General features: G+C 43.8%; 1 protein-coding gene across 1 annotated transcript; it reads right to left on the minus strand.

The window, feature by feature from the left end:
* Window positions 1–13084: 13084 nt before the first annotated feature.
* LOC120678181 lies at window positions 13085–14716 on the minus strand. Its single transcript, XM_039959333.1, has 2 exons — window positions 14180–14716; window positions 13085–14076 (listed from the first exon to the last, which is right to left on the minus strand). Exon 2 carries the CDS (start codon window positions 14030–14032, stop codon window positions 13085–13087), a length of 948 nt encoding a protein of 315 aa, XP_039815267.1. The 5' UTR covers window positions 14033–14076; window positions 14180–14716.
* Window positions 14717–14924: the final 208 nt, after the last annotated feature.

The raw sequence follows: 14924 nt of genomic DNA on the forward strand, positions 1-14924 counted from the left end.
TTACCGTTGAAGAAATCAGCACTGAAACTAAAGTTTATTTCCGATTCTTCAAGGAACCATTTGAAATGACTCTCCAACAATTTAGTGTTGCTTTGGGCTTTAGTAAAAGATGCATCCTAGACCCCAACACACTAGTTGAGCGCTATCAGTATGATCGCAGCTCATGGTGGAGTGAAATTTCTAATGAACCCGTGAGTAGTAAAAATAGCATAGTTTCAATTCATAATCCTACTCTAAGGTTTCTTGCAAAGTGGCTCGCCATGGTTGTGCACTCCCACACAGACCTTCGCCTCTGCAACTCAGTTGAGTTGCAATGTCTGTATGCTATGGCATACAAGATTCGCTTCTCGCCAGTCCGGAGCATGCTTGCTCATTGGCAGAAGAGGTATGTCACCCATCGACATAACCCCACTGGCCACCTGTGTAGCGAGGTATGTCAAAGCGATGGAGGGCGCCGAAGTCACCTTCTTGCCTGAGACGGAGGCGTACAGATACGAGGTCGGTCTTGAGCATTTTGTGCAGGGGCACATGATGCAAGAGGGACCAGGAAATTCTATCTTTATGTGTTACCCCGGGTACGACAGGGAGATCGAGCTTCCATGCCTAAGACTCTCTCTCTACGCGGTGAAAAGCCTGACATTGCAGATGGAGAAAAAGAGAACCCGCACGACGGAGTGTTGTAGGTCCACAAACGAGGAGCAGGACATGGCATGGACAAGCCGAAGCAGGTCCTTCACGTCACGCCTCAGCCCAGCCGGGGCCGTCCACGGAGAACATGAGCTTCGAGGAGGCATACGAGCACTACTCCTACAATCCGTACCAGGCCGGCAGTAGTGGATTCGCCGGTGGACAAGGACCGTACTACCCTGTAGGTATGCATTCGTCTTATGGTCCATAGGTGGGTCCCTCATCATCAGCACGCTTCAACTATGAGGACCTGATCCTTCAGAGCATTGCGGATCTCTCGAACCGCATCAGCATGCTTGGGACGCAGCAGCAGGAGATGCAGGACACGATGGCACACAACACCCAGCTCACTCAGGAGAGCTGGGGGTTGACCTCTGCCTTGCAGTACAACGTCTCGAACGTCTTCATCCACCTTGGGTTGGACTATCAGCAGTCCCAGCCGTACCAGCCTTACCAGTAGGAGAACAACGACGACGAGTTGGAGAACAACAACAACGATGAGGAGGACAAGGATGACGATGATGAGGACCCCGACGAGGAAGAGCAGGACTCCGATGAGGAGGACTGAGCTTCATCGAAGCTTGGGGGGGGAGTCACACCACCAGGTAAGTCGTCTCACTCGCTCTTTTCATTCAGCAAGCCATGCCAAAAAAAACACAAAAATAATAATAGTAGTAATAAATAAATAATCTCTTAACCAAAAACCCCAAAAAAATATTTCCATGCTTAGAATAAAGTATATGGGTGGAAATCTGTGTAAGCTCTCCCTTTGGAAATGATGAATAGTTGCTCTGTTTAAACTCTGTATGTTCCTCATTTATAGCTTTTTACTCTCCTAGTACCTGAACTAGTTGGCACATAGTAGTTCCACTGAAAATTTGGTTGAGTGGAGGCATGAGTTTAATTTCTGAAAGTCTAAGTTGTTGTGGGATTCGAGATAGCCCAAACCAGAATTTAAACTGCTGCTCTAGTAGGGAACCCCTCGGAATTCTTTAAAACGGAAATTTTGGTGAAGGTTTCCCTTGGTAAAAATGACCCATCCAGAGCCTTAAATTGCATAAACCATTTTGAGCTATCTGAAGTTACTTTGAGCTTTGTCGAATGGTGCATCCACTTCGGGAATGGTACTTGCCACCTACAGGTCTTCATCCCACAGACATCCACCATTTGCTAGCCCAAACATAACTGGTCTATCAGTTACTCACTCAGAGTATTGACATCCATTCTTGCCAGTTATGTATCCCCGCAACCACCATCTCATATACCACAAGTTCATCCCACAAAAGGTTCCCCATTCAAAACTCCAAAGAAATTCAAGATATTCCAGCAAAGGAGAGTGGAGTTATCTTCTTAAAAAAAGAAAGAAAAGAAGAAAAGAAAAGAGAAGTCCACTCTCCATTTCAAAGTTGCAAATCATGGAGTTCAAATAATTGGGAAGCCATTCATATCATCCATTCCATACCCTCCAAAAACTCATGAGACCTGGATTTGGCTAAGTACCGACCCCGGCTTGGATCACTCTTCGGCTCAGCAATACAGGTAACCAAGGTATGCATACATCTTCCTACCCAGAACTCCACATATCAGCTTTAGAGATAGGAAGAAGATGGTCATATTTCTCGACCATATGTGAGGATCATACACTTTGAGCGACTCTAGAGTACCATTGGGAAACCTGAACCTCTTTTGAAAAATCTTGCAAAAATCCGAGTTGGGAACCTGAACAGGTAATAGGGAACATTCCGGTGAAGGTTGTTCAGTCCAACAACCGCTCAAGACCGAGGGATGAAAAACGAATACGCCCCATCTTCCAAGACCTTTGATATGTGCCAACTTTTCATAAGTACATACGGGAAGAGTAATATGCTGTGCACAAGGTACCTGCAAGGGGGTAGACATTGATGCAACTCCTTATCCACCGAGCCTCAGTCTAAGCTTTGCTCGAGGACGAGCAAAAGTTTAAGCTTGGGGGGGTGTTGACGGCCATAAATTCACATTCTAAGCCATCAACTTCTCAGAAATAAATGAGCTTTGCACTATGTTCCATTCATATTTTATTTAATTCTAATGAGTTTCATGAGTTTTGGATGAGTTTTGCTTTCAGGAATAAATGTACCAAAAATGGACAAGTTTGGGCAGAAAACCTAGGCCGACCGGCCTCTCCTAGGCTGGCCGGCCTGGCACCTCCAAATACATGCCCCCGGATTCGAACCAGTGGCAATGTGGCACAAATAAGAGGCCCTACACCAAGGGTTAAGCCTTGATTCAATAAGATACACCGGAAGGCCTCAAGACTCATCCAAAAGTCCACAAGACAGCCCGGGACAGCAAGAACTCCAAGAACCCACTTCCCTGGAGAAAGCACACAAGCAGAGCAAGGCCTCGGCCAAGTTTGAGGCCGAGACGGGCTAGAGGGAGGCCGGCTGGCCAGGGGTGGTAATGGGCCATGGCCCTAATGGCCTCTTCACAGCCCAATAAAGCCCTTAAAATTTTTAGTTCAAAAATACATATGTTTAGAGCCCGGCCCTTTTAGGGCCCGATCCTTAGATTTTCTAGTTCAAAATGTTGGGCCCTTTACCACCCCTAGCCTGGCCTCCCCCAAGCCGGCCGGCCTAGCAACTGCCACTCCAACCGAAAACCAACTGGCAACCGCCTCCAGGGAAGCAATCAGAGCCACTGTCCGAAGGTCGGTGCCACGCGGCGACATCCCCAGGCCGGCCGGCCTAGGGGGGTGGCCGGCCCCACTTTGCAGTGTCTCAAGCCCCGGCTTCGCGTGGAAGTTAAGCACGCCGACCTTACCTGCTTTCAACTGACGCTACGGGAAATAACTGCCAGTTACCGACCTCAAGAGGCTATAAAAGGAGGCACCATCCATCACTTCAACACACACCATTTGGAGCTCTTCTCTTCCACTTGTACTTTCTAGAGTAGGTTAGTAGCTTGGGAGTTAGAGTCGAGTCGAGCTTGCTAGGGACTCCGGAGTCGTCGGAAGTCTGGTATAGCTCTTGTATCTTTCTTTTGACTTTATTAATATAAGTTATCTTCTTTACTTTTTCGAGTTCAGCTTTACTTTCCATAGTCTTTTATTTACTCAAGTCTGAGGTTCAGCTTGAGCACGAAAGTTTTCCTTTAGTTTAGGCTAAGTTATCTCTCTTAGTGATCGGGAACTTATCTTACGGGTTTTCTCGCCCGGACTAGTGTATCTCAAGTTAGTGCTCTAGGTTGAGGGGGGTTTCTCTCTAAGGCCTCGAGAGAAATCCTAACACCGAGTGCAGACGTGGTGTCTGACCTTAGTGTTAGCTAGAAAGTGTGTTCCACCCCACGGAACCGTTGTGGTAGTCAGTAGGTGGTGACAGCCCTATCCGTCCTTTGTAGTCCACCATGTTCGGGTGTTTTTCATAGCAGTAGTGCAGGTTGCCGTTGGACTCCCCTCTCATCCCTTTCTGAAGTCCTTCCTCTTCCAGCCGCCGAAGTAAGCTCTGCTTTCCCAAGAACCAGTTAGGTGCTTAGTTTGATCTAGAGAGGCTAGCTCGATAGTTCAGAAGTGTATCAGGTGTCTTATCTCACTCGTTGTCCTCCCAGCTCTGCCACTGTAAGGTTTATAATCTCCGTGTGTCACTCGGTCATTGCCTGGCCATTATCCTACCTACTTATCTGGCTTACCCCCGTCTAGTCAGCCGGTCGATAAAGCTAGTACGGTTATCAATCGATTTACGATACTCTTTACCATAGTGCTTCCCTGAGGATAAAATACGATACCCTGGAATACTCCAAAGTGAAGTGCTACAGTGGTTATTCTGTGCGCTTGCAGAATATCTATTCTAATCGGGCATAAGAAACGCCAACAATCTTCAAAAAGATCATCCTTGAATTTGAAAGGGAGTTCTAGAGATTGAATTTCTTCTTTCTCCGGAATTCCAGATTCGAGAGAGGATTCTAGAGCTGAATCTGAGGTTGAAGGGAGTGGAAGATCGGATTCGGCTACTAGATTATCCCTACGACTTGATGTACGCTCTTCTCAGGAGGGTTTAGACTTGGAAGCGAAGGAATTGTTTTCAGTGATACGATCTAGGATTTCCATGCCTTCATTCGAAGTGTTGTGGGAAAAAGATCCTCCAGCGGCTGCATCAAGACAGTGGGCAGATTCTGTGTCGAGTTCCGAGTAAAAGTGTTGGAGTAACACATGATTGGGTATCGACAGGATGGGACCGGAATTCACTAAGAGCGTAAATCTGGTCCAAGCTACGCCTATTGTTTCCTCCTCATTCTGCTAAAAGCAGAGGATATCCTTTCGTAGAGCGACGATACGGGACTCGGGGAAAAATCTAAGGCAGAACTTGCCTCTGAGTTTACTCCAGCTCCCATTCACACTCTGCATGCTCTTTGTGTACCATTGTCTCGCCTCCTCTGTAAGAGAAAAGGGGAACAACTTCCACCTAAAGGTATCATGTGTCATGCCCGCGAAGGCGTAGCATGAACACATTTGCTCAAACTCTTGCAGATGATGGTACGCGTTCTTGCCATCTAACCCAGAGAAGGAAAATTCCCGAACCATAGCGATAAGATCGGGACAGAGTTCATAGCCGGATTAAAGAATTGGGTATTCAGATGGTGGTGGCTCAAGGAACTCGCCCGTAGGAGCAGAAAGGTCTTGAATAAAAGGTTACTCCATGATAGCGGGGGTAAGGGTAGCAGGAAGAAAATTAAAGATGATACGGGATAAATCCCATAGGGTAGAGAAGCTTTTAAAGGATAGCTCCTCTATGGGTAGCAGGGGTCAAGGTATAATAAAAGAAAAGCAAAGGATACGAGGACGACTAGGTTCGAAGAAAGATACAACAACCGTTCCCAAGCAACGGCGCCAGAGAGCTTGTTGGGTATTTTAGCGTCACGAATAAATCCGCAAGCACATGGATACCGTTGTAGCTTCACCTCAGAGTATTCCAAAGGTTATCGAATCCACAGGGAACGTGTGTGCACTCTCTTCTATTCTAATCGGTCCAAGGACATACCAAGATAGGTAGAAGGGTAGAGAGGGTTCCTAAGATAGTGCTACTGCTGAGTTAAAGGTCGATCTCTCGGGCACAATACTCGCTTTGGGTAACGGCTTACAACTGGTCTGCCAGTCGACTCCGGCCAACAGCTCTACGCTATATCCGAACATGGAGGATTACGAAGGACCAATAGGGCTGTCACCACCTAAGGCCTACCTCTACTAAACCGTGGGATATAAGGCAAACGAAGGATAACCCTTAGCCTAGACACCACGCATACGCTACTGATTACTACTATAGTCTAACTACGTATGATATCCCGTAGCAAACTACAGCACTCTGTATGAATACAGAGCAATGAACCCGCAAGTAAGAGAACTGATCTCACTCAACTACAAGCACTACTAGCTGTGGTAGAATGCCGACACCCCGTCACTTCTCCCGAACTACTCCCTCACTCTCGTAGAGGTACAAAAATGGAAAAGAGCGCCGAAGACCGGCGCCCCTCCTAAGTACCTCTACCCTCTCCCTACTCTTAGACAACTCTAAACCAAAGAGAAAGCTTGAAGTGGATGTGAACTCCAACTTGGTGGTGTGTCTTGAAATGAAGCCCCTCCCCTCATATATATAGGAGGGAGCCACGGGCAGTAGGGTCGGTTTCGGCAGCTAATCCTCCAAGAACCGACATAGGGGACCTGTGAGGAGGCGACATGTGGCTTGGATGAGGCAGTGGGGCCCATGGGCCAGGTCGGCTGACCTGTAGGTCGGTCGGCCTGCCCGAGGCTCCAACCGCCCCCAGCTTCGTCCAGCAGGCTGTCCTGGGCCTCCTTGTCCTAACCCCATGGGTCTTGACCTGTCCTAAGCTAGTTTGCTTGGGTGCATGGGCTTGTTTTGATCCATTGAGCCTGACTCGTGTTCTCTGATTGGTTGCTCATTTTGCCTTCGTCTGTGGAGTGTGTTTCCCTGCTCATGAAGTGTGTTTTCACCCTTATTTCACCTACATACAACTATTTACCAACACTCGTGGAAATGGTCAGTAATAAACCCCTACCACTATGTTGATGCTCACATTTTATGCATTTATGCAGGAGTTGACGGCCTAGATTTGATACTTAAGAGCCGTCAACAGAGATCTCTCAAAAGCTCATCATGTGCAATTTCATCGGACGATTCAGATTTCCCCTACTTCCTCTTCAACGATGGTTTGAGCAACACACCCCTCTTTATATTTCTTGAGTTTCCCATGGTAATCACAAAAATTAGATACAACTTGCTTCATGATAATCTTGACCTTTCTCATGGTTGACTTGCATACTAGTTGTTCCTTGCCAATATTACTGCTACTTGTGAACATCTAATAATAGGGTCCCATGTTTTCTAAGTAGTTGGCGAGTGCGATATGGTATGATGATACAAAGCCTTGTTCTCTTTTGCGAAAGTACTTGGGAATTTTATTTTCTATATATAAAAAAAACTAAAAAAATCAATAGCTTTACTCGTCAATGATATGTCAATTTCCTACCAGAGCCATATATAGGATAGTTTACAGCTTTCTACATATGCTGCTTGTTATCTCTTTGAGCTTTGTCAAATTTTCTGACCCTTAATGAGATACTTGTTATAGTCCGATGATCAAGTACATGTACACGTATTCACCATCCACTCTATGTATCCGAAAGCTACTCTCTCCAAAATCTCAATAAATATGGGCTATACACAAATAGAATAAAAGATGTACACCAAAAAGGTGTGCCATGAGAGAAAAGATCTATGACCCAAAGAAGGCATGGCAGAAAGATGCATGGACCCAATGAAGGCATGCCACATGCGCAACAATGAATATAAAAAAAGTGTGAGGAAAAATATAGCCTATATCAAAAGAGAAAGAAGAAGAAGAGTTAGTCTAGGAGAAAAGAGTTCTCCCACACACATATGCACTACTTGATCAAAAGGGTATTACTTTTGTTTATCTTTGGATCCGATCTTTGACTTAGCAACATATGAGAAACAAGTATGCCTTAGATTTTATCTGTACCTACAGCTCCACATACAAGCCTTTTAGAGGTAGGAAGGCAAAAACCTTTGGTGAGGAACCATACACATTGAGTGATCTAAGAGAATCATTTGAGGAGCAAGTCTATGTTTTATTTTCAAAGATTTCTTAAAAAAATCCCAAGTGTTTGAGCAGGAGGAGTAAGGAAGATTTGACACTAACCGTTCCACTCCTCAACTTCCCAAGATGACAAGGTAGACACTTCAAAAGTTCATAAGTAAAAGGTGAGGTTTGGAGTAACTTGTATGCAGGTATAACACCATTTGAGGAATTGGTCCGCTTTAGTCCTTCACCTTCACTCGGGACGAGCAAAGGAATAAGTGTGAGGGCATTTGTTGATGGTCCTTAACTACCATATTTAACCGTCAACATTTACCGGAAACATCTTTTAGAGGCCTTAGATTACCATTGTTTGCCTTGTGTTCAACACAGTAGAGGGGTAGGCCGCAGGAAGGTGACAATCTGTGGTCCGGGACATCTTTTAGACGTAGTGTTGCGTATACCCCCCTGTTCGAGCAACAAGAGTAGAGTTCAAATTGCCTGATAATCCTAAGTATTTGGGTTGAGCCAGTCTCACATGTAAACAATTACACACACAAAGGTGAACTTATCTTAGATCTTATCTTTAGATTGAAACACACCCCTATACAAATCTCTTCCCTTGATCAAGGTATTCTAGTTAGAAGACATTTATACCTCTGTTCCCTGTGGAAAATACGATACCCTGAATACTCACGGGTGAAGTGCTACAGCGGTATTTCCGTGCACTTGCGAATTATTCTGTAAGAGTTAGAAACACCAACAATTGTCCTTGGACCACAAGGAAATATTGGAAATGTGGGATTTGAGCTCAAGACCAGCCTCATCAACATGGTGCAAGCAAGTCCTTTTTGTGGACTGCCTCAACATGAGAGTGCTAATGAACATTTACACCGCTTCCTCAACCTCTGTTCAACAATAGTCATCAAGGACGTACCTCAAGATACAATTCGTCTCCGTCTGTTTCCTTTCTCTCTATTGGGGAAGGCAGAACAATGGTTCTACAAGGTAGGAGAAGCTGTCGACACATGGCCGAAATGCACCTCTGCATTCCTCGTCAAATTTTTCCCTCTAGGTAAGACTAATGCCTTGAGAGGTAAAATTTCTAGTTTTCAGCAAACAAGATTAGTCTGAACAGGCCTTTAGGAGTGCTGTCAAGGAGCATCTGTGGCAGCTCCTTGAGGCTAAAAGGAAATATTGGAAACAACGTGCAATCATTAGGTGGGCAAAATTCGGTGATGAAAATTCAGCATTCTTTCACCTGATGGCAACAATTGCTCACAGGAGGAATTATATTTCTCAATTACAGCTGGCTGATGGCACCATAGTTACTGATCATAACCTTAAAGCTGGGCTGTTGTGGAGTGCTTTCAAAGAAAGACTTGGGGTTACTGAGCACACACACATGGCATTTGATCTGTCAGACCTTATTCAGTCTGTTGATTTGCCAGGTCTTGATGTGAATTTCACTAAAGAAGAAATAGACCTTGCTGTTAGGGATATGCCCTCTAATCATGCCCCGTGCCCTGATGGATTTAATGGCCTGTTCATGAAGAAATGTTGGCCCATCATATCAGAGGATTTCTATAGGCTGTGCTCTCAGTTTTGTGATGGTTCTGTGGATTTGGAATGCATCAACAACTCCTTCATCACTCTGGTTCCAAAGAAGGAAAATCCAATGACTGTGAATGATTTTAGACCAATCTCTTTGCTAAACTATTCTTTGAAGCTCCTCACAAAACTGCTAGCCAATTGCCTCCAGTCAGTCATTCCTCAAATTGTGCACGAAAATCAATATGGTTTTATAAAGGGGCGTACCATTCAAGATTGTATTGCCTAGGCTTTTCAGTTTTTGTATATCTGTCATACATCAAGAAGGGAGATTGTTCTACTAAAGCTTGATTTTGAAAAAGCATTTGATAAGGTGGAGCATCCTGTGATTTTGGACATGCTTCACCATAAAGGTTTTTCGGATAAATGGGTTTCTTGGATTAAGGCTGTCTTGACCACTAGCTCATCTGCAGTTATGCTTAATGGTGTTCCTGGTGCCTCATTTAAGTGTAAAAGGGGAGTTAGACAAGGGGATCCTCTCTCCCCTCTCTTGTTTGTACTTGCCGCAGATTTACTCCAGACCATAGTCAATGATGATTGTACCAGGGGCCTTCTCCTGCATCCACTAGGTTCTGAATTTGGTGGTGATTATCCTATTGTTCAGTATGCGGATGACACTCTTATTATCATGCCGGCAGAGGCTGATCAATTGCTGCATCTCCAAAATTTGCTGGAAACTTTTGCTACTTCCACAGGCTTGAAGGTTAATTTTAGTAAATCTTCACTTCTACTCATTAATGTTGATGATGAAAAGGCAACACTTTTGGCAGAGACCATAGGTTGTAAGGTTGGCTCCATGCCTTTTACTTATCTCGGATTGCCAGTTGGAACCACTAGACCCTCAGTACAGGAGTACATGCCAATGTTAAATAGAATTGAAAAAAGGATTATGGGAACTAGCTCTTTACTGACTTATGCTGGAAGATTGATTATGGTCAATTCTGTACTCAGTGCTCTGCCAACGTTCTACATGTGTTCTTTTAAGGTGCCTATTTCGATAATTGAGCAGATTGACAAATATAGAATGCATTTCTTATGGGACAATGGTGATGACAATCGTAAAGGGGGTTGTCTGGTGGCATGGAAGAAGGCATGCTTGCCTAAGGATCAGGGTGGACTTGGTATAATTGACTTGAGAACCCAAAATTCAGCTTTACTCCTGAAATATCTTCACAAGTTCTACAACAAGTTAGATTTGCCTTGGGTATCTCTCACTTGGAGATGTATGTATAGAAGATCTACTGTGCCACATGTCAGGTCTATGGTTGGTTCATTTTGGTGGAGAGATATAATGTCCCTTTCAGACTCTTTCAGAAGTCTAGCAGTGTGTGCTGTTAACATGGGTGATACAGTCTTGTTTTGGAAGGATAAGTGGAATCTTGGTGTATTGCAGTTGCAGTTCCCTCAACTTTTCTCCTTTGTGTGAAAAGAGAACATATCTGTAGGCAGGTTTTTAACTCAAACGGCTGAACAGAATTTTCAGGTTCCTCTATCCATAGAAGCATCTGAACAACTGCAAGAGTTGGCTGATCTGATTTAGAATTTAGAGGTCTCTGACTCTGGGTATGACCAATGGACATATGTTTGGAATGCCCCAACTTTTTCAGTCAAAAAAGCATATGTGAGTCTCAAAGGATCTTTGCATGTTTCACCTGTTTTTAAGTGGTTGTGGGCTTCATGTGTGGCTGGGAAACATAAATTCTTTTTTTGGTTATTCCTCAAGGACAGACTTAATACACGTAATATTTTGAGGAGGAAGAATAGAATATTGGATGACTACAATTGTGTACTTTGTCAGCAAGGATTGGAAGAAACTCTGGAGCACCTCTTCATTTCATGTCCGTTTAGTATTCAGTGTTGGCAAGCTCTGGGCATTTCTTGGGATCCCTCTTTAGCTCTTACAGAAATGATTATGCAAGCAAGGAATCAGTTTGGCTTGTCTATTTTTAGGGAAGTAGCGATTGTGGCTGCATGGTGCATTTGGACGCATAGGAACTCTATAATCTTTGATGGTGCCTCTCTGTCTTTTGATAGATGGAGACAAGCTTTCAAGTCTGAGTTTGGTTTGATTTTGCATCGAGCTAAACCAGCCTTAAAGTAGGAGTTGGATTCTTGGTTTTGTAACATACTTTAATCTTTATATGCTTACTTAGGATCTTCTTTGGGCCTAGGGCCTTGTAACTTGTATATAACCTTTACAAAATTTATAAAATTTCAGTGGGGGATTCCCCTGCTGCTTCGGTCAAAAAAAGATTAGAGACAATTCCTAAAGCTTGGGAGAGGCTCCAAGAATATATCGCGGCCTGTCCTCATAATGGAATGGACAACTGGCTTGTCCTACAATGCTTCTACAATGGACTCCTGACATCTTCAAGGGGTCATCTCGATGCTGCTGTTGGAGGAGCCTTCCTTGACCTCACAATCACAACCGCTAATCAATTGATCGAGAAGATGGTTTCCAATCAAGGATGGAGTGATGAACGCACTCAAACTCAAGGTCAAAGCAAGGGTATGCACACCGTCAAGGAGACGGATATGTCAGCTGCTAAGCTGGATGCGCTCATGAAGCGTATTGATGATCAAGAGAAGGCAAGAATTCTCCAAGCCGTCCACGCTATTGGCTCACACTTTGCATGTGAAGTTTGTGGCAACAATGGGCATTTGGGGAATGATTGCCCAGAAACTCACGAAAATGTGGCTTTCATGAACAACAACAACTTTGGCGGGTATCGTCCTCAGCAACCCAATTGAAATCAATCATGGCCCCAATATCAGGGAGGTAACAATTTCAATTCTAATTTCAATCAACCTCCTCCTAGAGATCTTGTCCTTAATCAAGGTAAGGCCATTGATGCTTTTTCTAAGAAATTGGTTTCTAATGATAAAACTTTGGAAAGCATCAACCTTAAATTAGAAGGTTTTTCTTCTTCCATGAAAAATCAACAGAGCTTTAATAAAATGATAGAACTCAATTAGCTCAACTTGTTGTTGCTGTTCCTGCATATGAATCTGGAAAAATACCAAGCCAGCCTGAAAATGTTAGTGCAATTACTGTTAGATGGCGAAACCCGTCGCATATGCCATCAACTAACCATGCAGGAAAGCCAAGGCACCGGAGAAGAAATTCATGGGAAGATACTGATGGAAGCTAGGGTTCCCGATCTTCTGAAAGGTTCAGGTAAGCGACGATTTGGTGGAGTCGCGACACACGTCGATCCGGCTTCCGAAAAACACGTTCAAAACCCCGCAATCGCAGCACCACGTCTCCTTAGGTTATCGACCGGCAGATGCATGGTCGACCTCGCCAAGAAGGCTAATCCTTGCCTGCGAATCGAAGAATATAAGCAAGAACAAGGAAGAATGCAACACAATTGCAGATGTATGATTAATCTCACGAGTTGGGGTCTCACAAACCGATGAACGGCAAAACTGTTCTTGACAGATTAATCTAAGCAAAACCCCAAACCCTAAAGTGGGGCGGCAGCTACTGTAAAATAGGGTCTAGGGTCATGGTAGACCCCCTGGATGCACCCCTAATGCACCGGGACAGATTCTGGATGCCACCTTTCTCAGATGATTCCTGACGACTCAGGATGAATTTGGGACTCAAACTGGTGCCATTTGAAGCTCTATGAAATTTTCTTTCCAACCATATGTGGATCGTCGAAATCGGACTTCGTATGTGGCCTGGGCGTTCATTTTACTCGAAGTCAAGTTGTAATGGGCCTCCACGTAGCTTGGCCGAGCCTCTCTGGTCCTCCACGCCTCCAAGCCTTCCTCCATGTGTTTCTTGGTCTTCTTCTTGATTCCTAATCACATTATAAACAATAGGTAGCAAACCATTCTCAAAACTATTAATAGGAACACTTAGGAGCGAGCTCACCTTTAAATTTAATTGTCTAAGGATGGACTTGGGCTTAGGAGCGAATCTCCATGACTGACTCTTCGTTTCTTCGGTGAGATCTCTTAACTTGGTATGGAGGGAATCTAAGGATTTCTTGGCTTCGTCAGTCATTGGGGGCTCAACCTTACGTGGCTCATCCTTCTGAATGCCATGTAGATCATTGTTGACAATCTTCTCAATCACGGCTGCAACTTCTTTAATAGAAAGTGAAAGAAAAACTTCTCTTGTAGGTATGTTGAGTTGTTTCTTGGTGGCCTTCCTCAGACTATCATAGAAGTTATGAAGGAGAAAATCCTCTTTCATCCCATGATTTGGACAAGTCCATAGATGTCCCTGATATCTTTCACATGCTTCTGCAATTGTTTCTGAAGCTGACTGATGAAAAGTTATGATTTTTATCTGAATGGTGACTGCTTTCTCCCTTGGAATGTATCTGTGAGTAAATGTTGTAGCACACTCTTCCCATGTGGTGAATTCCTTGTGGTGGGAGTAGAACCAATTCCTTGCCTTGCCCTTAAGAGAATATGGAAATAGCTTTAGACGAAGGGCATCAGGACTTACTCCCTTGATGATAGTAGTGTTGCAGAGAAGATTGAATTCCCACAAGTGTAGAACAGCATCATCATTCAGTGCAAAAGGCTTGCTCTGCACCATCTTTTTCAGGCCTGAATTGATTGGGAATTTCACATCCTTGTTATTGATGGAGTCTTTTTGTGAAGAGGATGAAATCACCTTTTCAGCCATAATCTCAATTGATGATGAAGACGGGATCAAATGCCGGAGTGGATCTGCAATATAATTATGCGGCGAATCTGAACCAATAGTACCTGTTATCCTCAAATCAAAAGAGAAAAGAGAAAACCATAGCAAGATTAGCCTGTCTTTACTCACTCCTTGAGTCATGTTCATGCTTATGCTCAGGTAATTTCCTAACAATGGTGTCCCCGGCAACGGCGCCAGAGATGTTTGTTGGCGTTTCTTAGCACCACTACTAGGTTTCCCTGGCAATGATACCAAAAATGTTTATGAGGTATTTATTAATATGATTACTAAGATACTCATAGCTGGCGCTTCCATGGTAGCCTAATAATGAAGTTAATAAACACAGGTGTTCTTAACTATCATTACTAGTTACCCCTTACAACGCCGCTTGTACAAGTAAAATCCTAGTAACGAAGTTGACAACCTATTGGTATACATCAAAAAATCTATTTAGATAAGGATCCACAAGCGCACAAATATATACCATTATAGCATTTCAACCGGAAGTACTCAGGTTATCGTATTATTCTCATGGGACAACTTAGAAGATATTACTACTGAGCATAGCATTTCTTACATGAAATTCAACTCATTGGAAAGTAAAGAGACACGGATAAGTCATGATAAATATATATGTCACGAATTATGCACGACTTAACCATAAATAAACCCCCCCCCCCCCCCACACACACACAATTAAGCCATCTCATAGAAGATAAACTAAGACTTAAAGAATATTGGAGCAGTCTAGAATAAATGTCCTTAATATTTACCAAGTTAGCAAAAGTCATATCAGTTATATGTCAAGATTAATATAAAGTCCAATATTTAAGTGGAGAATACTCAGTCCAACTCCATGGCCCAAGTATCTAAT

This window comes from Panicum virgatum, chromosome 6N (assembly GCF_016808335.1).
Source record: "Panicum virgatum strain AP13 chromosome 6N, P.virgatum_v5, whole genome shotgun sequence".
NCBI classification, from domain to species: domain Eukaryota; kingdom Viridiplantae; phylum Streptophyta; class Magnoliopsida; order Poales; family Poaceae; genus Panicum; species Panicum virgatum.